The 27,964-nt window shown below is 40.0% G+C and overlaps 1 protein-coding gene across 1 annotated transcript; it reads left to right on the top strand.

Annotated features, from left to right (window-relative positions):
- The first annotated feature begins 359 nt into the window (after positions 1–359).
- Positions 360–27,964, top strand: LOC135985017 (band 4.1-like protein 4B). The gene is made up of 6 exons (XM_065627938.1): positions 360–466; positions 794–932; positions 1,385–1,462; positions 22,067–22,135; positions 26,064–26,227; positions 27,885–27,964. Exons 1-6 carry the CDS (start codon positions 360–362, stop codon positions 27,952–27,954), a joined length of 627 nt encoding a protein of 208 aa, XP_065484010.1. The 3' UTR covers positions 27,955–27,964.

Here is a 27,964-nt window from a genome sequence, read left to right as displayed (position 1 = left end):
TTGTGACTGTTTACCTCCATGCAATTGCAGTTAGCAGTTGGAAACATCTTGACTCAGGGCTGACTGATCCCGATGATTTGTAGTCAATGGAGTTCTACAAAAGTGAATGAAGGTATAATATTCTCTACCGGCTTTCATTTAGTGGTGACAGTGGGTGAGAAGGAAAGAGCTCAGCTTGATGGCCTAGAGCCCAGGGGAAACGTACAACTTGGTTTTAAATAAAATGTTTTCTCTGTAGATGGAATAAATGGGACAGGAAAAAGATGCCCTCACAAGAATGTTTCTAAAGAGCTCCTTTTTGGAGTCAATCAAAGTGCATTAAAAATGGTTCGAAAACAATAGCACAGACTAACAGCATAATGGCCGTCGAATCTTCCGTTGGTCTAAAGCCAATGAAGCGCATGGTCCCATGGATAGATCTAACCAGATCTGTTCTTATCAATATTGCCAGCCTCCACAGAAAAGAGTTAACATTAAAGCAGGATAATATTAAATAAGTTCATTTATTCATATATACGTTCTCCATAGAAACACTACTTGCACATCATACCCGTAAGATTTCTATTTGCAGATGAGAGTTGTCTAGCCAATCCACTTTTGAGGATACTTTAAAGCTTAAAAAATCGAATTTACTTGAAAAGTCAGCTGCATTATAGATGGAAGAGTAAACGGAACTTCACTCCAAAGCACTGCAGCTGACATACAGGTTACCAGTGCCTCCTCCAGCACAAGTACAGTCACAGTCCGGTGACATTTTCTAATGAGAAGGTCTGTCTGCTTTTATCAACTGCAGTGATGAAGATGATCTTCCTCCAGCACTGGCAGCAGCAGCAGCAGCATCAACACCTGTGTCTTCAGCATCTCCCGGATCACAGAAAACATGTGCACCACAGACATCAGAAGGACAAACACAGGTTTCGCCTGGTGGCAAGGTAATGTGGAAAGAGATGAGATTATGTCAGCTGCGAGAGTAAGCAGGAAGGGTGGTAGGGAGTTGCAGATGACAGGTTTTCCTTAAATGGAGTAATTTGACATCGAGGAGTATTTTTAAACACATAGTTGTAGTAATAATTTTAACCTGTTGTGTAAGGACATGTTTAAAGCCTGCTCCAAGACCCAACTAAAATCAATAATAGTTTTTCATCAACATTAGGGAGCTGTGGATCAGGATTAAATTAATATTTACCTTGACTTCAAAGGTGCATAATTTTGTAATCTGTCTTTCGTGAGTAGCCATACTTAAAAAACATGGTGTGAAATTTGAAATCCGTTTGACAATCTACGCTTTAAGGAATTAAAACAAAACAAAACAACAAACAAACAAACAAATCAGAATTACAGGAATGATTTTTTTTTCAGTGCTGGGTTTCTTCTTTGCCTTTAGAGTTCCACAGATGCTGGAAGTACCTTTGCTTTGGAGCCAGGTGACCTCCTGATGGATTTCACAGAGGCCACACCTATGGTAAATAGTTTCAGTTTGCAACCAGGAAAATGTAAGGATTTTCAATAATTTGTCTGCAGCTAAAATCAATGGGATGCTATACAGTGTATTGGATAGTGCACAGGAATAAAGTAAATTTCCTTGATATTCAGTGATCCTGAGCATGAAACTCACCTCAGCATCTCTGAAAATCAGTCCACATCAACAAATATTATACTGATCTTCTGAATGCAACTTTTTATTGTTAGATGACTTCTCATGTGTCTCTCCTACCTGGGTATCTTTACAACTTGCTACACTGGTTTCATTAGCTTGTCACTTTAAGGTAAATTCCTAACGTGATCATAGATTTGCTTTTGGGAGTTGTCTGAAAAGTCCCTTCTCCCCACAAGTTTTGTTCAGACCTTACCCAATAGCCAATCCGAAAATGTGTACCTGCACTTTCATGTTTCATTAGCAGAGTGCTTTGTTTCACTTTAACGCAAAGTAGTCTATAACATGTTGATTATTAACTTATTTTTTCTAGAGGTATGTGATTTGAGGTTTTGCTCAAAAGCCAAGGAGACATGCTGGTCCCACTGAAGTCAAAACACCTCTTGACTTCAGAGATCTCAGGCTTTCACTTCGGGTTCCCAGCAGATTACTTGAAGGAGCACAGTATGATCCTTAACTTTTTCTGGGTCATCCCGCATTGCAAATAGCTCTGATGGCAGATAGCTCCTCTGCTGCTCAAAGCCATTTTTGCTGTCTTCTAGAAACCATGTTTAAAGCATACAAAAAGCACGAGGGGCATGGCACTATGTTTTTGGCATAAACATTTTTATATTAAGGTACTTCTGTCCTGGGCATTGCTTTCACTACATGACCAGGTCCTAGTTTACAGAATTGGAAAGGTTCTGTGGTGATGTGCCAGAGACCGTATGGTACCTGTTTGTAAATAACTGCTTGTGTCCTCTTACCACTGGATGAGAGACGTGGCTTCCCCTGCAAGTCTGGTGAAGTGAAGGCTTATCCATCCCAGGCTCCTCCTGGCTTGCAGAAGAGATGTGAATGTTCAGCTGTGGCTTTTTGGCTTCAGAGGCACATTGAGGTCGTCATGGGCACAAGTGGAGACTTGCCACTCTGGGTGGGAAGACAGATTTGATACAGAGGACTCGGCAGGAGCTAGAGAGCAGCTGAGGCTGTCACTGATGTACTACAGTTTGGGAATGGACAGCAGCCCTAGAAGGACAGAGAGGTCTGCACAGCTGTTCTCTCTTACACAGCCTGTGGGATTGTTTCTTCCCAAAGTCCTTAAAGGCACTCGATGGTCTCTCTGTAAGGTTCAATAAGAATGTTCTTTACTTTCTGTCACAGTACTATTGACACCCACCCTGTTCCTGCTGAGCCCCTTCTTATCTTTGCCCTTCAACCTGGCTCTGCTGAACAGTCCTTACACCCCAAGATTTTTATAGTGCAGATGTTGAATCTCTGAACTGCAGCAAACTGAAATTTAAAGGGCCTTCTCATTCCTGGAGTCCCTAGATCTTGTTGGTGGGAGAACTGTTCCAGTGCCAGCACCAGCAATTAAAGCACAGTGCTTACTGCTTATCCACTGTATAGGAGGGACCCAGTTTTGCACCTGAAAATACCATTGTAGCCTGAGGTGTGTCTGCGTAAATGAGAAAGTTTCCATGGAACCTCATTGAGGTGCTGGATGATGAAACTATCTCAATCCGGAAAGTGATAGGAAGATATGTATTTAACGTGAACGACCCCACCCCAGCACCATACATTTCTGGGGGAAGGGAAAATTTAAAGAGAGCAAAGGGAAGAGAGAAAGAGGTGTAGTGTTCTGCAGCATTTAGTCTGTAGTTTGAGTTGACAAGACACAGACTGAAACTGAAACTACCTGAAATGAGGTTGTAGAGAGGGAGATGTTGGTCTCTTCCCAAGTAGCAAGCGATAGGATGAGAGGAAGTTGCGCCAGGGCAGGTTGAGATTGGATATTAGGAAAAAATTCTTCACTGCAAGGTTTATCAAGCAGCGAAACAGGCTGCCCAGCGACGTGGTTGAATCACCATCCCTGGAGGTGTTTAAAAGACATGTATATGTGGTGCTTAGGAACATGGTTTAGTGGTGCACTTGTCAGTATCAGGTTAATGGTTGGACCTTATCCTAAAGGTCTTTTGCAACCAAAATGATTCTATGATTCTATATATGTTAGTTTGTCCTTCTCTGTATTAATAACAGGTTTGTGGCTAAACTGTGACCAATTATCCTTTGGAGTTTACTAATAGATTTCTTATTATTAAAAACATTATACTGTATCTTACTGTATTAATAAGAATTTTTAAAAATGACTCATGGAGACTTTAGCAACTGACCTGCTCTAGATAACATAGGTTTGGGTTTTGTTTCCATTTAACAGAAGTCAGCATTACACACTTTTCCTTTTCCAGCTGAGGATACAGGGTTTTTCCCTAAATATTTAACCCAGTCATGCGTTCCGCTTTCCTACCCCCCCATCCACTGACATAATTTATCACGCTGTATGTTCATAAGCTAACCTTCTATGACTTTCTTGGTTTTAATATTTTGGATACCATGTACTGCAGAGCATCAATCAACCCTTTTTGTTTTGTTTAATGTCTATAAAGGTCAGCTTGTTCTGTACAGAGCAATTATTGTTTACAGATCTTTCTCTGCAGTTTCACTGGCTGCAGCCTGCTCTCAATTGAGGTTTGAATGGAAAGTTTACTTTTAAGCGGGAGAGGCTCCAAACAAAAGCAAGCTAAGGGGAAATGCTTAACTCGGAGCCAGTCTGTTTATTTAGAAATTCTGTTGTGATAATATGTGCTGTCATTTAAGGGTCAAGATCATGTACAGCTTAGCTTTGTGTTACTGTCAAGTCAATGGCAGTATGCTGATTTTACATGCTATGACCTGGTCCTTGGGAAGTTGCTTATTGATTTTACCCATTTGTTTCATATTCAGTGACAGGTGCAATATCTGAAGGTGTCATTCACACGGCCTGGTTTGGGGTATTTACCTGAGGTGACAGGGCTGGAAGGTCAGGTTCCTACATGGTCAGGGGGTTTCCTGCAGAGAGGCATTCAAACAGCCATCTTCTCTATGTCATCTGGACTAGAGAGACTAAGGCACCTAAAGTGGATGCCTAAAATCAACTTCTTATTATTTTTAAAAAATTTTGGTCGTGATATATGCTGCCAAACTTCCCCAGTTCACTGGAGAGCTGTTAATTTGAAGCAGCTTCAGACATCCTCTCTTCTCTTCTATAGCCTTACTGGCAGAGTGATTAATAGTCACCGACACAGCTGCGTGATCTTCGTTGTTCAGTGCCTAATTATTGATGCTTCTTGACGGCCTTGGGTTTTATCCATGTTTTGCTGCTGTTGCCCATACAGTGGAAGCTTTAATACATGCTGAGAGTTACAGTTAGAAGTGGAGCTCACAAAACCAAACTAGCTTATAAAAATGAAAGGATTAGTGAATGGATTGGATTAATAGAATTCATCCAGGCTGCCATGCAGGGATCAGAGCAGTCAAATTTGTCTACTCGGAGGAGGTACTGTGATATATACAAGAACCAGCTGAGCTCTGATGGTCACTTAGTCATCAATACTTAGATTGCCAGTAACAGCAGGGCAGTTGCAAGGCAGACTGATTTCAGGAAATAATTTTGCAGGAGAATAATAAACATTTACTAACGCAGATTGCCTAGAAGGCAAGATATCCTTTTGTGCTCTGCACTCCTCAAACTATGTGATTTATACAGGCGTCTATTCATTTTTCAAGTAAATTCTGCAATTAATTGATTACAATGCATTACATGCTGTCCTTAAAATCATTATATCATGTGCAGAAGAAAATCCCTGTCTTTTTGTACCACTTCATTTTGAGTTTAAGCACCATACCTGGCTTGTATGTAAACAAGATTCAATCCTTCCTACTTCTATGTTTCAGAGAGACCTTGCTTTTTAAAAAAAATAGAGCATTATATATGACAAATTATAGTATCACGTTACGAGCATCCTTATTATGGTTTATTAAAATTAGTTGTAACACTATAGTAGGCTCTTTCTGCCAGCAGTCTCTCTCTTGTTTCTAGCTTTTATGGAACTAGAAATCAAAGCTTGAGCTTCAAGCTATTCTGTTCCAGCTCACAGTGTGATTTGTGACACGGCTGTGAATGCAGAGCTTTTTTGTTTCATTACAGAAAGCTCAGTCCTAAGATCCTGAATGAATGTTACAGCTGCTACGCCATGCTAACGAATACCTTCCCAACCAAGAGAGAAAGACGATGTGCACAAACCTCAATTTGACCAAATGGAGTAGGACAAAATAGATAAGAATTAACAGTCTTACACACAAAATGTAGCTATTCCTAAACTTGGACTTGAGTTTGTAGTGCAAGGTGGATGGGCTAGGACTAAATCACAATCACATCTGAAGCGATGTCAGAGAGCACTGATTTACAGCTGGCAAGTGCAAACTATGTGTTCTTATTTCAGGCTGTATCCAGTGAATAAATTTTTAGGGCTTCACTTGCCATCTATTGGTGGAAAACAGTAAGTAGAAAACTATTTCAGAACTTGAGATACAATATTTAAAGGGTATAAACTATGAATATATTAGCTTAAAAATGAAAAATAAATGGCCTTCAGTGTAAAGCTAGATATTTTTATTTAGGATGAGTTGGAAATAAATATTTTTATTTCAGTAATAGCATTACTAGTGTAAGCAATCCTATTCATTGAAAGGGATTTCACTGAGTCTCACTGAGAAGTAGTGAAAGAGGAGAACGAGTAAAGAATCTTCTCATTCCATTCCCATTTAATATTTTTTATATTGATAAAGAAGAGTTGATTAGATTTTTAGTTGCTAAATTTTTATGACAATATTGCAAGGTTGCAATAAGCCAAATAACAGTGGGAAATGAGTTCAGTATTTCTTGCCTTCATTTTGAAGATCTTTTCATTTACTGTGCAAAGCAATTTTTCAGTGGAAGACAGGCAAACATATCCAACTCTAATAGCTCCATAAACAGTCCTTTTGGCATTTAATTCTAAACAAAAGCAGGAATAATGTAATTGAAAAATAATATTTCATAAGAGCATTAGATAGCATGTATCTACCATATAACTGGGTGAAAGCATAAATCAAATATGTCTGCACACCCCAGAGGTCATTAAAACATTTCAGTGAGACACAAATTTATTAATGCTTTATTTATGGTGAACTACATACTGAAGATAAAATAGGTCTTCTAAAAAACTTAGGAAGTCTTTGTGACATATTTCAGAATTAGAAGCTTTCTACTTTTACATTTTCATAACAACAACAAAGATTTCTCAATACACAAGAAATGGAAGCAATAAATATGACCTGGATTCAAAGGAGAACATTCAAAAAGTCTATTTTCTAAGCCAGCCTCTCAATTAACAGTATTTGTACATTTAAGCTTATATGCAATGGCCAATTATGAGCAAAAGAATTTACACAAAGAAGCAGTTTGTCCGTTATATGTAGTTATACATACAGATAAGAACTCAAAACAGTAAACAACATGTTAAAGGTACATTTATTCCAAGTTTCAAGTTCATGTCCTTTAACTCCCTATTAAACTAAGAAAAAGCAAAGAGCAGCAATTGCTAAGGCAAACTAATACAAAAAAACCCAACAACTTGTAGCAACAGGCAATAAATCTAGCTCCATAGGATCTCAAGAAATACTTTAAACTTAGTAGTATTGCAAAGGACCTTTTTTTCCACTGCAAGAAAAGGGCGTCAACTAGAGAAGAAGGCAAGTTGAAGGAGGACACTGTGGCGCCCAGTCAAATTGAGTATGAGACATTTGACTGGGGATTGGCAGAAAGTGCTCTGTGCTGCCTGCAGTGCAAGGCTCCTGGGAGCACACAGGCAAGCAAATCAAGAAAATGCAAATTACCTGAGCATCATTTAAGTTATAGAAAGCATGCTAATAACTAGAGAGGAGACTTAGCTCATTTTTAAAAAACAGTCATGCCACTTGGGCAACCAGGATAATGATTGAATACATTTTGGATTGGACTTGCACACTCTGATAGCTGATTCTTATAGTCTGTACACATAAAGCACTATAAATAGGATTTACAACTAATATGTAGCTCTGCATGTTCAAGTATGGGGCTTTTCTGGTGGATGCCAGTCTCACAAGCAGTCTATTGAATTACTAATAGGCAAGATAACTGAGTGTCTGGGAATGCAGTCAGACTCAGACTGCCTGTTGGATCTTAGTTTAAAATTCAGTTAAAAATGTAAAACTCTTTGACCGCTACCCAACTATTTGTGGATTTGCTCCCATTCATCCATTATAGAAGGACACACAGAGTCAGTGAAGAAACAAAATGAGGGAAAGCTAAACAATGAACTGTAAGCATCTAGATTTACTTTTTATTTCACCTCTACTTTAATTATTTGAATTCATTTGTTCAATGAATCTTTTTCCCCATTATGTGTATGCTGAGCAGAAGAACAACTCGGTGCGCTCTGTATATGTATGACAGGTGATTCAACTCTTCCCTGTTTCTTTGACTAATTGGAAGTGAATTCTGCAAGAAATAAAAGGAACCACAAGGTGAAATTTATTGCCAACTTTGCACCAGTGGACACTGTGATAAATTTGATACAAAGTGTACATGAGCAAGAAAAGCTACCAAAAAGAAGGAAAGGTGTTAAGTGGAAAAAAGTGCAGGCATGATGCTGCGCTGTGCCTATGTTGTATCTTCTACTTCACTGTTTTGAAACACTGAATGACTCACTGGCTAACTTTTTATAAAACTTGAGATGAAGGTAAGGGTGGAATGTCAGAAGGTAGTTTGGATCAAGAGGGTATAAGCATTTACCTGGAGAAGTGACAAAATCTGCCACATACAATTACTTTTAGTCATCTCTGTACATTTTAAGAACTGTCTTAACTGTCCTCTGGCATTCTATGTGCCTGTCCCATGTCTGTAGATATTATAAAATAGCAAAGGCTTATCCATATTCTGCCAGATCATGAAGCAAAGCTGTTCCTGGAACTTAAAACTTTGGCTGGACTCCATAGCAGGCCTGCCACATGATGGGAGCTCATTTGAGAAGACAATTACACCAGAAGACTGGTGGGTCTTCTACCACCCGTGTGCCTGCAGGGAGACAGGTTCAGGAAAGGAGCATAGAGAACCACTAACACTCTGTAAATAAAGTCTGTGACATTGCTGTCCTGCAGCGGGATATTTGCTGTGCCTATATGGTGGGTGGTTTGATGGTCATTTACAGACTTGTCTGTGAAGCTGGAGGATTGAGGTTGTGGTGTCACAGCTGTACCTGTACCCGCAGGTCTTCCTGTAGATGGGTGCTGGATGGTTTCATCCATCCCAGCTTCTTTGGTGGGGCTGTGACAAGAGCTGATCCAGCTGAACTCTAACCCCACAAACAAAATGATTTAGTGTTAGGTCAAGTCATCTGTTTCACACATGCTTCTCCTGAGGACCCTGGGAGTGATAAAGTACATTTGCAAGGAGTGTAGTTTCTGGAGCAGTACTCCAAATGGGACTGGTGTGGCTGTTGCAGTAACTTTAAAATGAAGTTTCACCAATTTATGAGAAGGAGTCTAGGATGTGCTCGGCTGCAATAACAGTGACTCGAGGCCAATTAACAGGCAAGATCCTAGGAGGCTGCTCCCTAACGATGCAGAGCATCTGAAACTGCCAAATAACCATATCTAGGGCACTGCAAGATTGTCTGTGTACTTCTCTTTTTCTGTAATTAGTGTAATAACCATTTTTATTGTAGTCCAAAGCTTTTCTAAGTGCCTCTGAGATTATATAGATTGTCACCACTTCAGCAGTGGTTAAGAAAGTCAGAAAACTTGATGATCATAAATGTTATTGTAGCTTGAAAAAAAAACCCAACAAAACAAAAAAAGAAAAACCACAGACAAAAACCCCCACTACATGCAATCCCTCTCTCCCGCCTCCCCATCAAAAATGCAATTATTCCATGACAGCAACAGCTTTCTCTTTTGCTTGAAATCAACATCAGAATAAGTGAAGGGGATCAAGTAAATGCAAGCAAACAGATTTTAAACTGGCTGATATCTACCTCCTGCTGCAAGCTGAGAAGGCAAATCTTTAGCATATCTTCTAGAACCTGCATACTTTAGTAAATCAGATCTGATATGTTCAATCATACTTTTGCTCAATATATATTTTTTATTTCAGATTATTGCTTCGCTTTTTAAGTGGATGTGTTTCACGCTCTTAGCAGCAATAAGTAGGTGCAACATCTGCCTGAGAAAAATAATAGTGAACAATAGACGGACAGGGCTTTTCAGACATGGAACATCAACTTTTGGATGTACTGGCAGAGTTTCCTTTTCCGCTCTGCAGTAATCTGTGTCACAGAAAAATGTTCACCTTCTCTGCTAAAGCCTGCTTGAAACTAGGTGTATCTTTTTATGTTTGCTCTCAATGAGACAAGTATATTGATGAAGCTATTATGTCTCAAAGTCTTTTGATAAGGGCATATTAATCACCTTTCCTTTGACCTGAGAAGTACATAATTCCTTTTGTCTCAGCAACTGTGAAGTTTGTAATCTCTCTTCCTCACTCTGATTAGTGACAATTGCATTTAGACTCCAGTGAGTAACTATTGTGTGTTTGTTTTCTTTCCAACTCACTAATGAATTGATATATGCGTAATTCTAATTCACATTTTTCCAATGTGATAGCAAGTGTGATGCTAACTGCTTGGCTGTTCTGTGGGATTTCAATTGAATGCCTTCAAGCTCCCACAGAAAATGGAAACATCTGCTTTCCAAGCTGTTTTTTAACTGGCTGGGTGACTCAACTTGTAAAACCAGCAAAAAAAAGCAAGTAAACATATTTTTTTTTTAATTTGCCACTCAATTGAATAATCAGAACCGATAGGGAAGCTTATTTTCTTCTTCTTCTTCGATTAAAGTAAAATCTACTTGTCTACATTTTCTTTCAAAACGTGCATTTTGTAAAACATCATGAAACAAATGTCAGAGAGTAGTAAGCAGGGTGGAGAGAAGGTTCAGGCCAGTTTGAAATGTTTTCGCTTTAGCAGTTGTGAAGTGTTTCATTTTCGAATAATGTTTGTTAATTAATTTCAATGAACTCATGTTTCCAACCAAAATGCTATTTCTAAGCTAGGCACTGAAACCTCTTCTGACAAAATGCTGAAATTAAAACATGTTTAATTATTCTTTTTTTTTTAAGTATAGGAAAAATTGAATCAAAACAAATTCTTTTGCAGCAGATTCCATTTGAATGAATGGGCGTTTTCTGATGAAAATTCCTAAGCAGTTCCAATAGCAGCCTCTTCCGATGAACCAGCAGCAGTACCTAAGTGACCATCGACTTTCTCTTGTCACCTGTCTATTGATTTGTCCTCTGCTTTTTACTGTTATCCACAACAGTGGGAAAATGCCCTACTGAGGTATATTATTTATTTAATTTGTTGTAGTCTATCTACTAGCAAAAAAAAAAAAAGAGACCTAGTCATTGGCTTGTGAGATTTGTGAGATGAGTCTTATAACTCAGAAGAGTGGCAATAGTCGAAATAACCAGTAAGTTGAGCGGATAAATTGAAGTTTGCATAAATCTCTGCATGTCTGTGGCAATTCCACAGTTCCTGTATCTTGTCCCAAATACTGTAGATTATAGATGAAAACTGTAATGTAATTGTGGAAGAAAGAAAACAGGAATTGCTTAATTCCAGCTAATCAACTAGTATGGTAGTTGGATTAAAACCCACTGAACTCAGTGTGTCCTGTTCATTACCCCTTGTATCACCCTCTGGAAGACAAAATGCTAAACTGTTTTGGGCTGAGGAAGAAAATTTCTACAGAGGGAGATGTCCTGTATGTCCAATTTAAACCTGATGACTAGAAAACAATTCTCACATACTCCTTAGAGTTATTCATTGGAACCTGGCCACAAAACCATCGCTATGGAAAAACTGAGTATTTATGGCTTTGCTCTATGGTATGACGTTCATCTCATGTTCAGCAACCCAAGACCAAGCCCTCTTTCTTGGAAGATCAGCCAGTGAGGTTAGGAAAGTGAACCTCTACAAAACTCGTTTAGCAAGTGAATATCATTTATTGTTCCTCTACCAAAAAAAAGGGTAGAGCCTTGCAAGTGCTTCAATGCTGTGGAACATCACATGACCACTTTGGGCAACGTGCCAGATATTGCCAAGATGGATTTTGACGAAGGAGCTGCCCATGCCATCTGGCACACTCACCAAGCCATGTGCACATGCTCTGCTGAGAACCCTGTTGGCAGCGCTGGAGATGGGAAATCCTGTGCCAAGTACAGTGGGCTCCTGACCACCTAAATTTGTGCACAATTTGGCACTCATGCTGCATCTGAGTTGAGCTAACTGTCAAAATCAATGATCACAAAGCTCAAGCACTCACATCCAGATAGAGCCCGTGTGTTTGCATTAGTGGCTGAGCTGCCCAGATGTCAGACAAAGTTTGCTCTCTTCAAAGTATCTGTGGTCAGCAGAGCCCATGCTTGCATGTGCCTCTAAAACGATTTTGTCCTTCAGATCTCTCTTATCTTGCTGCTAGCAGTTTGGAAAAAGTGTTGAAGAAACTCTGCTTTCTCCTTGCCCGCTCACCAAGACCGGGAGCACTGAGGCAGTGTGGGTAAAGGCTTTTCTTCACATCTGCAGTATGGTTGAAGTGGGCATATTCCCGTACCAAGAACAGTTAGTTCTTAATAGAGTTCATTAGAGAGCACACTCTAAAGACAGTAGGCATAGGATTACAAAACCAAAACAAACCAACAATAATAATTTTAAAAAAATAACGACCCCCCACAGGAAAAGAGAGTATCCTGAGTCTTAGTCTTGAGCTATCCCAGAGCTCTTGAGGAGAAAGTTAAAAGTAATCACTGTAAGCTCCTTAATTTTTACCCAGTTATCAAGTTGAAAGGACCAGTTTCTGCTTCTTTTACATTTTAGAAAGACTTCAGGGGTTTTCTGAATCAAATGACTTAATTATAATCTTCCCAGAGACCATATCATTAGCAGATGTTGCCAGACAAGTGTGTTTTGGCCTCCTCCATCACCACATGGTGCTAGGAAGGGGCGTTGGAGGCAGCGGTGCTGGAAATGTGTCTTGCAGAAAATCCCCAGGTCCCGGTTTGGCTTCCCTCTGAATTCCTGCTGGGATGGACAGGGAGTCACTGACTGGGGACCAGGATCTGCCTGTGACTATTTATTCACAATGTATTTCTTCCCCCAAATAAGTGCCACAAGCAAACCTCTAGGGAGAGGACTGTCATTTTTTGGCTCCTCTCCCATTTCCCTTTTCTTTTCCCGTTCGCTGCAGCATTATCATCTTCCTCAGTTGCTTTCACAGAGATGTCTTTGATAATGGATCTCCTGGATCCTTTGCCCAATAAAGAAAAAATGGGGAAGCAGAGCTCTGCTCAAATGATAGAGGAGCCTTCTGGCATTGAAGCTGCTGTCACTCCTGAGGCAAACAGAAGAGGTCTGTACTTTTCCTCTCAGTCCAAAGTAGAAGTTTACACTCTAATTAAGGATAGGCGAGAGTGAGCTATGTGCTAATAGTCCTAATCAATTGGGATTATCCCTTGGCTGGGACTAATCTCTTTATCTACGGAACGTGCCTGAGTACAGTGTCTCAGACTGGGAGACTGGCTCTCAAAGTAGCATCCAAATATGTTCTTGAAAAGATGGAAATAAGCTGTGAAAAGGAACAATACATTTACTTTGATGCTGGACTGCTTTAATGAGGGACTCAACAGACACAGAGGCACCTGATGTGTTTCATGGCACTGAAGTGGCAAAGTATTACAATGCAAGTGTTTGAATCTCTAAATGTATATGCCTAATGAGCTGTTGTGTTTGAACACAACAAGATTTTACTTACGGTCAAGACAGAATCTTTGTGTTTTTTCAATGCTTGGTGGCTGGCAATATGAATGATTCCATAGCCAAGGGCATGAGGTTATGAATAAATAGATTTTTATACATAACATCACAAAAGATTTAGTAGATATGGGATTTGATTCATTCATGCACAAATCTTAAACCAGGGAAAACATTGTTCCTTGTAGACTTAGCTTCTACTCGAGTTGGTCTTACTGATAGGATCACATAGTTTTGTATTCGCCACATTTAAAGCAGCAGTGCCCTGTTTCCATGATGCGTGTTGCAAAGGGTGGCATGTTATGATGGGAAAGGATTGTTGTCACGTAGAAGCTTAATTCAGAGCAGACTTTTAGAGTAGCTAGACTGGCAAACTGCAGCACAGCACAGCAGTCAACACTACTGTGTGTATTTGAGAAGATCATAATCCACAAGAGGTCACCAAAATTTGTAGGCAGATGCACAGATTAAGGCTGCAGTACTCACTGGGACTAGTCACATGCTGAAGTTGAAAATATGCTAAGTGTCCTTCTGGACAGATATATAAAAGTAGTGCACCAGTTTGTCATTTTAACACTTTTCTGCAGCTCCACTGACTTTACCTGTGCTATTCTTTTCCTTTAGAATAATGAACTGTATAAACTCCTGGGGATTTTGGCAGAGCTCAATGGCCCAGAAAAATAAGACAGAAAATTAATGCAAAATACTTCTCACTAGCCTGACATTCAAGGAGACCATGATTGGTTGAGTTTCTGGACTCTTAAGGACTTTCAGCCAGCTTTTTCTCTCTCACGAGTAGAGATTGATTACAGTAGGAAGCCAAACTACTTGTTTGTGTTGGACAAGGGTCAGGCAGTGCACTGTTTGTGTCAATCTATCATAAGTTTTCAGTAGAGGAATGTGATCCTGATGCTTTTGAAAAAATGCACGTATGTTATGTGGTTATTAGTCAGCCTTTGTTGAAATGTCCCTGGATTTGAAGTCTCCGTGTTAATAAGACATGGTGAACCAACAGTTATCGGATGAGGAGCTGTCAGTGTCTGTGCTTAGAAATAATCAGGTGTGGCTAGTGGTGAGTTTCCATCTGGTACAAAATGGATGTGCAGTCTTCTTGCTGGCAGTGAAATCAGGAAATAGATGGCTTACCCGGGGCACTCTCAACTGGCAGGAATCACAGTACTCATTTCTTCCTCTTCATGTTATCCATCTTTAGTGACTTTCTTCTATGAGAACAGCCTCCATCTGCAGAAGATGCCACTTGATTTTGTTGACTGTGCGCACGATCTAGGCACCTGGCACTTGATCGTCATTGATTTCTTTGGTAAAGACCAAGGGGCAAAAAAGGTAACTTCTCATTAGCTGTCCTAGCAATGCAACTAACTTACTCTGCAGCAATGTCGGAGAGAACCCATATTCAGCAAGTATACCTACTGCTTTTTGTTTGCTTCAATTCTGTGTTTTAAACAAAGACCAAGAAAATGCTGCAATCTTTAGTTTGCATTTTAGCCAACGCAACAAGACTATGACATCATTTTGCCTTGCCACGTTTTCCTCAGGGGATGGTGACTGGGCTGACAGGCCATGCTGAGGTTATGTTCTGCTTAAGCCTGCTCACCTTCACAGCATCAGCAAGAGAGTACTGAAAGTCCTGAAGACTGTGAGATCATGGACACTGGCTTGCTTTTGTCACATCTGAATTGTTCTTATTCTGTATGTTTTTGAAGAATATCTTCTCAAAGTCTCAAGGCAAATCTACCTTGAAAAAATGATCCAGGACATGCATTCCCGTCTGATGTGCTGTAGAGATACTGGGCTGACTTAATAACATTACTACTATTGTCCCCCTGTCTCCTCCCAATACCTCTGAAATCACTTTGCTAGCAACACAGTTATAGTCCTTAGAGAGAAGGTCAACAGAGTGCTCCATCTTTAAAGGCAGCATACGAGGGATTACTAGCACCAACACGATTTCCAGGGCTGCTGTTGCAAATTAGTACAAAAACTGGCATGAAGATTCAGGATTTTATCTGAGGCATCTTAGCTACTGCGTTTTAGGTAAACTCACTTGTAAATAGTGTATAGCTTGTACTGCAGCTACAAACTATTGTGCGTTAAGCATCTGTGAAATGCTATAGCTGCAGCAAAGGCAGGCTGAACTGTGTACATCACTCCCATGAACTCCCTCGAGCACCCATTTGGGAGACAGAGGTCACTGGAGCACAGCCAAGGAACCACACAGCCACCTCCTGGAAATGCTTCTGTGTTAACAAGGGTTGCACAGTTACTCTAAGAGGGGCAAAAGTATCTTATGAGAGGAAAGTCCTAGCCCTATTGTACAAGGACCCAGTGAGACATCAAGAACATGGTGTATGCTGCCAGGCACATTCTAAGACAGGTGGACTCAGCCTGCAGCAAGGTCCAGAGAAAGGCTGGTGTACAGCAGTGAGCAGAGGAATGGCAAGCTCGCCATTTGAGGAGACCTCAAGACAGCTTGGCACAACAAGGACACCGTGGAATGAACATGGCTTTCAAGGTGGAGTTTTCTCGGTTTACCAAAAGGGGTTGTTACCTGTGGGGAGGGGGACTCTGTACTGCAGTCCTGAAGTCCTGTGGAAACACACAGTTGGAGTTACACAGTTGAATTCACTTATATTGGTTTTTAGGTGTTAATTAATGTGATTTAAAGCACTTCCTCGAACTCCAGTCTCCACCGGTTATTTGCAAAGTAAACAAGGGAGACCTGAAGACCGAATGGAGCTAGGAAGGAGATTTCCCAGTGTTATCTCCCCAGAGGGAACAAGAGTAACAAGGGAGGTTCTGAACACACAGTGTTTCTGTGGCTTGGCAGCTTGCATAGAAATCCATCCTCCTCAGAAACTTCAAATTTCGTGCCTTAGGGTGTTTTCAATGGTACATTTCTGCAAAACTGCCCCTCTTTATTGTGTGTAAATGAAATCCATCTGCTGACACTGACACCTGGATATAGTTTCAACAAGTGGGAAGAATCTTGCATCCCATGAAAAGAAGGTGGCCTGGGAAGCAGCACAGGTGGGATTCGCACCAAGTGTGGTTCATCAATGCATTTAGTTTACATGACCTTTTCCAAGGCTGATTACCCAATGGTATTGCTGATTTTTGTCTCCATCCTGCTATAAATTTATTGGACTGCACTAGTTTTGTCTGGTTTTTGCCCTGTGCATTCAGGAAGTGATTACGCCTGCCTAACTATCACGCCAGTTTTGTTGCCACGTGCAAAGGAACTGGAGTTGACATTACTCAAGTGATCACTGGAGCCAGGAATGACTCCCACTCAGAAGAATTTGTTTGGCCATGGGGGTATTGCACAGTGAATAATACAAGAAACTCTTTACTTTTTTGACCTCATTATTAATTTCAGCCACTGAAATGGTATGACAGCAGACAAGGAGCTTTACTGAACAATGTCAGAGTCTAAAATCATATAACCGATTGTGCAAACTGGGTCTAATGGATAACTGGTGTTTTTTAAGTCAGATCACACATCAGGACTGGCAAATGCTATCACAATGTACTCCAGTAGTTTTGTCTGATGATCTTTTCTAATTTGATGAGTAGAAACAAATCTCTCTGCTGTTTAAATGTGATGATATTCAACATATAGCATGTATTTTCAAATAAAGCACCACAGAATATTCCTCTGGCTATATGTGTATAATGAGAGCCATGTTTATGACACTGCTTCAGGTGTTAGCAGCTCTGCTTCTGCTGCCATGGACAGGAATCTAGTGAAATGTTTGGTCTTAAGTTTGTCTTCCACCTGACCAGTATACAAAGTGATGGTGCAAACCCACTGAGATCACATATTTTCTCCAGCCTATCGCAAAGTCCTCCAGTCAAGGTGCAGGGGATGGGAGTGAAGCAAAGTGTCAACAGCAGAAAATGTTACTGGATCTTTGTAGAAGTTGTGGCAGGGCAGTGAATATACTGACTGCCCTAAATGTAAGAGAACATATTCAAATTAAGCCCACTTCTCCCAAAAGTGATTTTTTTTTTTTTTGTCACAGCAAGGACATTTATAATATTCCCCTCTGATGGAAATACCCAAAATAGCTGATTTTATATCAATTAACATGTTCCAACTGCTGAGTAATTTTCCACAAGTCTCTTGCTGTTTTCATATCAGATGGGAATATTCTTTCTTTGTCTCCATCCACTCCTGTTTGCTTTTATGAGAGCGTTACAGGTTTGAGGTTTTTTTGTTTTGTTTTGTTTGTTTGTTTTTTCTCTCCTAACCCATCTCAAAAAGTGCTTCGGGAAAGTACAGTTGTTTTTACTGAGATTTTAAATTCTGCCCAGAAGAACTCTTTGCACACATGCAAAGAAAATGGGAAGGTTCTTGTCCTGTTGTTTCTTTTTTTCCTTCACCTTCTTTCATTCTTTCTTGCAGTATCCTTTCCTTCCAGTATATCAAGGAAAATTAGTGCTGTTAATTCTTTCTGGTTGTGGCAAAGATACCTCCAAAATATGCCACCCCAATGGACAGCTAATAATGCAACAAGAATCTTTGAGTACTAGCAGAAAATCACCCAAGGAGGAATAAAATTTCACTCATTTTCCACAAAACCCATGTGACTGTTAAATGGAGTGGTTTTCCGATTTTTCTCCTTATAGATTACTCAGCCACTGGACTTTTCCTGAGACTGTGTTGATCCTTTTTGTAGTATACCCTCCTTCCTTCCTTCCTTCCTTCCTTCCTTCCTTCCTTCCTTCCATTCAGAGCCAACTGTTCTTTTAAGCTTAGAAAATTCTCAACTTGCCAAGCTGATTATTCTAGGCAAGGAGATATTTGTCCAAAGTAGTTCTGCTATGGTAGTGCAACTTGACCTTTGAAGAAAGAGGCATTTGAGGTTGTGAAACAAGCCCTCATCATGGGAGACGCCACTAGAACACGGAACACCTTCACTCCCCTTTCACGGCACGCCCCTGTAACATGACAGTTACTTATGGGACCTGCTTTAAAGGTCGTTTTATGGTTGTGACTTTGGCTGCAAGACTGTTTTCACTCCTGCAGAGAGAGCAGGTGTGCTTGAAATCCAGTTTTATATTTAAAAGTCTGTCTGTGCTGTTACTTAGAGCACTGCTCTGCTCTGTTGTTGCTCATGATATTTCTGTAGCCCCTGTGACACCAGTTAATCCTTTTTGCTCCTATGGAAGAGCCTGACTGTGCCAGAAGGTGCTCATCTGAGCATCTCTGCACCATGGACAGGATTGCTGCTCCACCTGCCACTTCAGGGATTTTTGTGCTCAGTTGTAAACTTTAAAGCTGTTATTTATCTTGTTTTGTCTTATACCAAACTAGACAGAACGCCTCAGCACCTTGTCTGTAGGCAAGCCACACACTAGCAACTACTGCGTTTTACTAGCCTGAGCAGCTACAATTCAGCTTCATGAAACTGTCCTGCACACAGAACTGCCCCCCTCCTCTTCCCTCTCCCTTTTCCTCTTGTGTTTGCAAGCCCAGGTGAAGCCTGGGAGCTCCTGAAGGTCTCCAGAGGCTGGAGGAATTGCAGGTTTGCAGTAGGTGATGGAGATGGCTCTGCTTTTCTTCCTTTCTCAGTCCCCAGGTGATATCTTTCAACAGATGCCACCACAGCAGGGAGAAGGCGCACCCAGGAAAAGTTTAGGGACTGCTTCTGCCATGTGAGTCAGGAGATGTTTAAAGGTATGATAAGTCTTCCTGCTAGGGCAGGGATAAAGGCTATATGTTGTGTGGGGAACACGTAATATTTAGGTCTTCACCTCCTCTTCTGGTCAAGGAATTGTTTTGTTTTCTGAGCTACTCTGACAGTTTTGACTCCATGCGATAAACTCAACGCCAAGACAAGGGCCAGGAAGAGACTCATGCATGATGCTGCTTTCCTTGTGTAGTGGGGTGGGGTGAGAATCACAGGGTTTTCTTCCTCCTCCCAGGTGCTGGCAACTGCTGCTCTCAGCAGCACACTGCTGGCCATGGCAGATACCCAGGACAGGCAGGCCCAAGTACATTCCCGGGTGAAAACACCTTTCAAATTTCCAAATGCAGTTTCATGTAAACCAGTTGCTTAACTGATACTTTCAACGCTACTGTCATCCCAACCTGCATATCCTCAGTCTGAAAAGTGTTCTCAAATAATATAGATTTTTTCTGCTGTAGTGTGGATGAAGATGTTGTACCTACTTCTTACTCAAAAGAGCCAAGTCATGAATAGATAAGAACCTCTCGCCAGTGCTGAGGAGCCAACAACAATGTTGTCTCTGCTTTGCCTGTGGGAGCTGGCAGCAGCTAACTCATGTCAAGGTCCCGAGCCAAACCAATGTACTCTGTTGTGCCATTTGAGTAACAGTGGGCTCTTCTCAAAAGGAAAAAGGATGAGAGAAAGAGTAAATCCTAAGGATTGAGCAGGATGATTTCGGTTTGTCGCTCTTAAACTGAACACAAGTATGTTTTTTGCCCCTCTGCTCCTTAATTTCTGTTTTCAGTTTCTTTAAAGTGCCAGAAATTGGCGGGTTTAGAACCTAGAGAACCTTTCATTTGTTGAGATTATTTTATTCCTGAGATTAAATAAGCACAGCTCCTCAAGAGAGGAACTCACACTGATCACTAAGACAGAATAACCATTTTTTTGCCATGTTTGGTATGTAGACTAGCCTTGGGCACACCTACAGATTGCAGTACTTATTTTGCAAAAGCGTGTTTTGCACGGCTGTGTGCTGCAGTGTGCAATCAGGGCTGACTCCTTTTATGCACCTCTGGTCCCAAATCCCAGTGGCCTCTTGAATATTGTTCTGCATAATTTTTCTTTTCTATATTCAGTAACTGTGCTTCATTTCCTTAATGAGACCGAACTGCAAAATTAGAGCATTTTTGGCTGTAGCATATCAAACTCATACTGAATATGAACAACCAGCTTCTCATTCCAGCTTGCCAGTGGCTCAAAGATTGTGTTTGTAAAGGAATGCACTTGTATTTTGTACTGTAACATAATGTACACCCTTCATAACCTGAAAATGACAGCTTGGGCTCATGGGTGTTTGCTGTCCCTCAGAAGAGTGAGAGATGCTACAGCTGCCCATGTTTTGCATTGACAGACTTGGTTCTGGGTATGACATAACACCACAAACTTGCAAGGAGCTATTGCTTCGATCCAATGAATAGGTTCAATCAGCAATGTAGCATACATGCACTTTACTAACAGACATGAATATAGGACTATAAAAGGAGTGTGACATTTTCCTTAACCTGTTAGCATAGAAAATTGTGATTTAAAATAATTTGTCCCTTGCACAGTTGTTTATTCATTTGCATCTGTTTAATTGACTTATAAACACTTCTGTTCTGTTAAAAAGGTATTTACATGCTGAATTGTGTCTTTGCCATCCATACTCCTCATGTGTAAGAAGCCTAACAATTAATGCCAAGATTAATTCCACATGTTTGCAGAAGTAGGCCCACAGATGGCTGGTGATTTCCCTTAGCATCCTTATAAACCAATATGTTTCTGTTATTTTATTTACAAAATAAACAGTACGCATTCACTTACTTATATTTGACGTCATAATTTCAGCTTTTGTTTTGGCCTACAAGGGCTCAGGGCCCTTGGGGTAGCTTTCCCTTTATTATACGACAGTTATATAGCTGTAGTTAGTGAATTATGCTTGAAGACATGCATAACAAACAAATGCAGAGCAGTTTCTGTAACAGAGTGAAAAACACACCTTTACAGTGAAAAAATGCCGTTTTCCGAATGGAAAGCATGACGTGCAGTTCAAAATTGCTACTTTTATTTGATATTTGTTCCTCTCTTTGATAGAATGACTAAGTCTGCATTGTAGAGAGGGAAATCATGGGAAATAGCATTCACAATGAAGTGGGACAGGTGTTGTTGCTGCTTTTAATATTTCTTTAATTTCATTTAACATTTGAAATTATTTTAAGGGCAGAAATGACTTCCAGCAGGGCTTGGTCACACCAGGGACCATATGCTCATGGACTGAGCCTTGGGAGCTCTCAGGCTTCTTGGCACATGGACGTGTCAGTGTCTCACCTCTCCATATCCAGGCACCTTTCAAAAATCCCTCCTAAGGTCATCCTTTATCCACAGCCCTCCTCTTGACACAGGACGTGAAACAAGCAGTTGTCCCTGATGCTTTGTTTTTTTGAATATGGTTTTCTTTATTGACTGTTTGTCTTTGGCAGCAACTGTGTAACTAAAAATTCAGAAGTCCAAAATAAGTAAAGCACAAGTTCTTTGGCTTAAGTTCCTGCACTGCAGAATTTACTCCTGCACTCCTGTAACTCCTGTTACATATTTTATTAATGAAATGTAGTACTGGCTGAAGGAAGCAGGTAATGATCCAAGGGCTGTTGACAGAGTTGGAAGATAAATTGTATGCAATCGGCTCTCTATTTGTACAACAGATTCAATTACATGGTAAAATGAATCTATCAAGTTTTCATATTTATGCTTTGACCATCATCAGGTTTCTGTATGCGTTTTTGGAGGGGTCTTCTCTGGTCTGGTCCAAGCACTGCTGAACTGCTCTAATTTGTTGGATATGTCACTGTAGTTGCAATGCTTTGCTGCTTTTTTTTTTCCTTTTGCATTTTTATGCTCTGAAAGTAACATCTTTTTCTTTATCTTTTTTAAAGATAAAGACATTCCCTGCTGATACATCTAATCCTTTTTTCGATCCTTTTACAACAGTACCACAGTTTTCTGTAAGTAGAACGTGCAACTAAAAAACTGTGTATTTAACACAATTCCAACTGATTTTTTAAGTGTCAGAAACTGATGCGCTAAGCAGTCATTAAAAATAATAATTAAAAAAAAGATAAATTCAAAGTAGAAATTAGAGTGCAAATTGGTCAAATATTCCCATTATTCAAAAAATAACTTGCCTGCATACAGACATTGCTGCTTACTAGACAGAGGACTAAGAGTTAAAGGTAAAGGCTCACAGCTAATGGAGCGAATTCCAAAATGTTCAGTTCAGGACTGTAGAGGACACTTGCGAAGCTCCAGAGCATATTCCTAAGGAGCAATAAGGGAGTGGGAAGACTTAGTCCTCTGTCTAGCAGTTGCATGGCATCCCGCCTGAAATTGCCTGCTGTGCCATCACAAGAAAGGGACTGATTTTCATTGAATTTATGTCGAATTTTAAGGAAGAATTATAGATAGTGTGCTGATGACTACAATGATATCCTTGTATGAACTCCCATGTTTACTTAGTAACCTGGATCAAGTATTGAACTTAATTCTAGTTAAACTTTCATAGAAGTTGGAATTTAGGGCTTTGGCAAGGTAAACTACATACAAACAGGAAACAATAATTTGACAATTTAAAAAACAAGTCTAATCTAAGTTCTACTCTAAGGATAGAGGCATTATATAATAAGAATGACAAAAATATATACTCAGACAATTCAGAGCATTTTAAAAGATTTTTAGAGGATTTGGTATAAATGAATATGTTACGTGGGCCTGATTATAACCCTTTCTGTCCTTTCCAGTGTGAGAAGTGATTCTGATCTATAAGAAACACTCTCTGATTAGAATTACAAACCGCAATAACTGATTTATATTTAAAAAATTAAATTCACAAAATTAAGCATTTCAGAATTTAACCTTAATTTTTACTGGTAGCAGCAATTTATATCTGGTATATAATCAGAGATAAGTAACTTCAGTCACTGTTGGGCCATGGGCAGTAACTGTCTGCATTTAATGATTTAAAGAAAGTCACTTCTCTTTCACAATAAACCTGATCATGAGATTTCATCTAAATGTTGTTTGTCTCCAAATAGGTATTTTAAAGCTAGAACTAGTTAGGCTCCCCATGCTGTGTCAGTGCCACTGTTGAGCTCTAATTAAAGGTATCTGAGAATACACAGGAATATGTCACAGCACCTTTTCACTAGGTCAGCCAAGTCTGGGTAGTATGAGTAAAAGTTAAACTTATGGTGCGTCTGTCTTTCATAGTACTGCTTTATATGAGCAAAAAGATATGCACAGAATAGCTTTCCCACTAGTTAGTAAAAATAGTCAGGAAATTATTTTTCTGCCTATGACAGTTACGATGAAAGCAAAATTTAGGAAGGCTATAGAAAATATTTTTTCATCATTGGAGTGATACAACTTTAAAATATAAAGAGAAGCTACCCTGATATACTTCCCCACAGAAATTTCCATCTTGCAGAAAATCTTTGTTTCGTGACAAATTCAAATGTTGAGATTGTTATTATGCTCTGTCAGGAGAGAAGCAGCAAAGATCAAACTGATCTTTCTGACATTCCTTCCTCTTCCTATAGAGTCCCATTTCCCTGGGCAGGGTGGAGGCCAGAATCCAGGTCACAAATATTTAAAACACCGTTACAATAAAAATCAAATACTGTGTGATCCATCATACATTCCTTCAAGTGAATCATGTACAAACACCTTTTGTAAACCAGCAGGTACCTAGAGGACTGCATAAGGATGGGAAAACAATTAGAAAGGTTAATTGCACTTTGGTCTTGTGTTTCATGGTCCACCGTGTCAGCCCAAAGAGACGAGCTTCTCCCCGGCAGTGTTTCAGTGCATCCTGTTGCCCAGGCCCTGCGAGGGCTGGAGAGGAGCTGCAACACAGGCTGGAGCTGTAAGGGAAAGGTCCAGATCAGTGCTAGGACTTGCAGGCAGTTCTAACTGTGCATGTTTTCAGGTCATACACAGTCCCAGATGGTAACAATGGTTACTTTTTTTTTTTCTCTTCCTTGCTTCCCCTTCACTTTTTTTTTTTTTTCCTTGAAATGTTACTGAGGGGAAAAAGGTTATGAACGACGACTTTTGGAAGATTTTACCTTTTGTGTAGGGCTCCCAATTTGGTGGTGTATATGCAATTATGTTGATTTTGTCAGAGGAAAAATTTGAAAACATTGTTGCCTGGAATGTTGAAAATCAAGGTTCATGCCAGGAACCCCTCTGAATTTTAGAGATTTCCATAGATAAATGACAGGCTTCACCACCATATTCTCAGGCTGGTATGAATCACATAGACTTAAGTTAATTAAATTACATCTGTTTAGACCAGTTAAATATTTGGCTCAAACATACTGTTCGAGCAGATATATAAAAGATCTTTGAGTATATACCATAAAACCATTATCCAGAGCAAGCACACTTTAGGACTCAGGACTAATCTTCAGCAAGTGTAATTTGCCACTGCTGTGCTGATTTCAGTAAGGCTGGGAGAATTTACGTCATCTTCACAGAGAGGTGCCTCCTTCTCATGCCGTGAAGTAAGGTCTGGCAGCCCTCAGAGGACAGGGAGCCTGCATGAGGAACAACATCAAGTTCCATATCCCTGTAGGCTAAGGTTGAGTTTTAAAAGCTGAATGACAGGGAAGTTTGAAGAGGTTGTATTAGTCTGTATTTACACACATAATTGGCCAAGGTTGGAGAGAGAGTTTCTTTAGTTGGTTTTACATTTTCCATTTTACTAATTGTGTGGAATTAATGGAATTCCCTCTGTTGTTTTGGAGAATATGAGATGCTTTTAGCCGAAACATGAACGGAGACATTAAAAACTTGCAATAAGCAAGCAAACTTAATGCAGCCATTCTTTCCTGGGCTCAAATAATTGTCCCACTGATTAAACTGATTAGTTTGTGCTTAACATTAATCCTATGTGGTTTGCAGAATTTGAAAAATAATTTAGACAAGGAAAAAAAGTTGCTATTCCAGTAAGTATTATATGCTCCCTTATGATGGTGACTTTTCTTACTCCCCGCTCCAAAGTCTGAACCAAATTCAGAAGAAAAAGTCAAGAAAGAAATGCAGCTGATACCAGCAGGAGCACATCCCAATGGTCCTGATGCACTGACAAACTGCAGTTGCTCTATGCTCTTCCCAGGTCAGGGTCATACCTGCACCACAGGCACTAGTCACTGTGATTTGGCATGAGAAATAGTCCATGCCAAAAAGCAAGATGGGTTGTTTTATTTTTAGGGATCCTCCCCCTCTAGTTGTATAGGATGGCACAGTCTTTGCTGTAAGACTGCAGCACTAATATACCTCACCTGAAAGACGGTAGATGGTTGCTTGCTGTTTTGTTTTAAATCAGTGCTTCCAATATCGTCTGTCACTGGATAGTGCAGAATATTTCTCTTGAGGCATGTTCCGGCTAGCCAATGTAGGAAAGGGGTGGAGACTTTGAAACCCAAACTGCTAGAAGCCCAGATGCTGGCTGTGACAAAACACAGAGTAGTCAGAGGACCCACCAGCAAACTGTATGGGAATCCTGAAGAATACTCCAGAAATGTCATGTGGTCAGCGTTCTGCATTTTCTTAAGGGAAAATGCAATAATAATTAGTGTTATTCTCCAACCTGATTGTTTCTTTTGTCCAAACACTGCCAGTCCTGTACATGGAGTTTCATGTCACATAGTGCATGTGGCCATCGGGCTTGTTCCTCAGGCCCGAAAGAGCCATCAGAAGTGGCTGGGCAGCACCTACAGAGGTTGCACTGAGCAGCTATAGCTACAGCCTCCCATTTGTGCTTGTTATTAGTTGTTGTTTGGCAATGAATTGGGTGGTGAAAGTTAGCAAGAGCAGTAGAAGCTAATCTACACTTTTTTTTTCCTTTCTGTGTCTGTATACATTTTTTTGTAGGCAGAATTTACAGACAGCAAATTACAGTGCTGTGGGGTGCAGTCATCTCCTAAGATAACGCCACTAACTCCATCACCCGTTCTGAGATCTTTGGCAGAGACTATACCAACTCCAACAGTTCAGACAATATACACGTCGCATAAACCGATTTCTCTGGCAGACAGGTACTGTGCAGTTCTTTCACAGAAATACTATGGTGCTCTCTGCATTAATCAGCTTGATTTCTCTTTTTCTGTCGTAATTACCGTAAAGTGTTGTTTCCCCTGATACCAGAAGATTTCCTGTTGCTGCTTGACAGCTCCTTCTGAATAGAGGGGTTATGTAAAGAAATATCTATAACTCATATCTGCTTTGAGAAAAAAAATGAAACAAAACAAAACAAACTAGCTTAATTAACTGCTGCAGCCAGCAGCCTACAATTTCTATGGCCAATGGCCTGGAGAGAAAGGGTTGTGAAGATTTTCCTCAGGCAACTCATTTTGTCTGAACCACAAAGGTTTTCTTTTAATAATTGCTGTTGCAATTTGTTTTTTGAAATTAAATGTCCATGGGGGAAAGCTGAGGTTGAGAAATGTCTGCTCTTCTAAATGAAAAACAGGCAGTAGTTTTCTTTCTTTTTCCTTTTTTTTTTTTTTTTTGGAGTAATGTCAAGCTACAGTGGTCTTTCTTGTAGTTTCTCAAAGAAACAACAAACCCCACTATCTTTCCACAGGCAGCCTGCTTTCAATTTTCTATTCTTCCATCCTACTAGTTTTGCATGCTGGCTCCTTGTTCTAAAATTTAATCAAAGCTGAATTTCCCAAGCTGATAATTTACTGAATACAAATGTAGGAGTGGATATACTCAATACTTCTGGAGCATAAAAAGTCCTAGGCTTATGCTGAAGAGAAAAGTATTTATTTGGCATCATAATAAATTAGCCTTTTTTACTTTGGGATTCACAGTGAATTCCCAATTTCATTTGTTAATTATTTTTTGCAGATGTTGGTTTAATTGCACCTGCACACTTGTTCAACATTGCTAACTCATCTAAAAAATTATCATTCCAGTGAAAATGTAATTCTGAAGCTGTAGTGCTGAACTCAGCTTCTGTAGGATGTCTCGAGCACAAGGGGGTGATTCCACCCCTCCTTGTCCATGAATGGGCTACAAAGTTTCTGCACTGCAGTTTAAATCTCCAAACTGCTTTACAAGCATCAGATACCTAACTCTCAGAACAACACAGTAAATAGTTCTGATTTTTTTTTTCCCCCTACACTATTCATTAAGAAATGGGATCACTAAGCTAAGTCATTCCCAGTGCTGCAGAACCCATGGATTCTGGAGTGATTCAGTGTGTGAGAGCAAGGACTTCAGGCTCCACTTCCCACACCCTGATGTGTGCTCATGAAGTAGCGCTGTAGTAAATTCAGAGTATAGATGGCCCCCAATATCAAACCATGCTGAGGAGCAAAAGGCTTTAATACCAGTCTTTTGCAATGGCATTTACTGTAACTGTTTCATTTTTAGAGTCTTAGTCCAGCTTCCCATCCAATTCTATGATTCCTTTGGAATCAGTAGCCTTTAATGGGTGTAAGATTAAGTCATAAACTGTTTTGCCATGTGGGTCTTTTTATGTCTTTTTTCTCGCTTCTGTTTGCTCTTCAGAAATATCAAGTGGTACTTGTTTTTGAATCAGCCATCAGTTATCAGCCTTTTCATTGAATTGAGCCTGACCTTTTTCCCTCTCCTTTGGTATTTTGAAAATGTTAATTATTTTAAATTGAAATCTGAGACTTGTTGTTGTTCCCATAATTGGCTGTTTGTGCATTAATTACACAGTGCGGAGACTCTGAGGCGTGAACTTGAGAGAGAGAAAATGATGAAAAGACTCTTGATGACAGAATTATGAAATCCGCACT

This window comes from Caloenas nicobarica, chromosome 2 (assembly GCF_036013445.1).
Source record: "Caloenas nicobarica isolate bCalNic1 chromosome 2, bCalNic1.hap1, whole genome shotgun sequence".
Lineage (NCBI taxonomy): Eukaryota > Metazoa > Chordata > Aves > Columbiformes > Columbidae > Caloenas > Caloenas nicobarica.
This window is presented reverse-complemented; position numbering and strand designations above follow the sequence as displayed.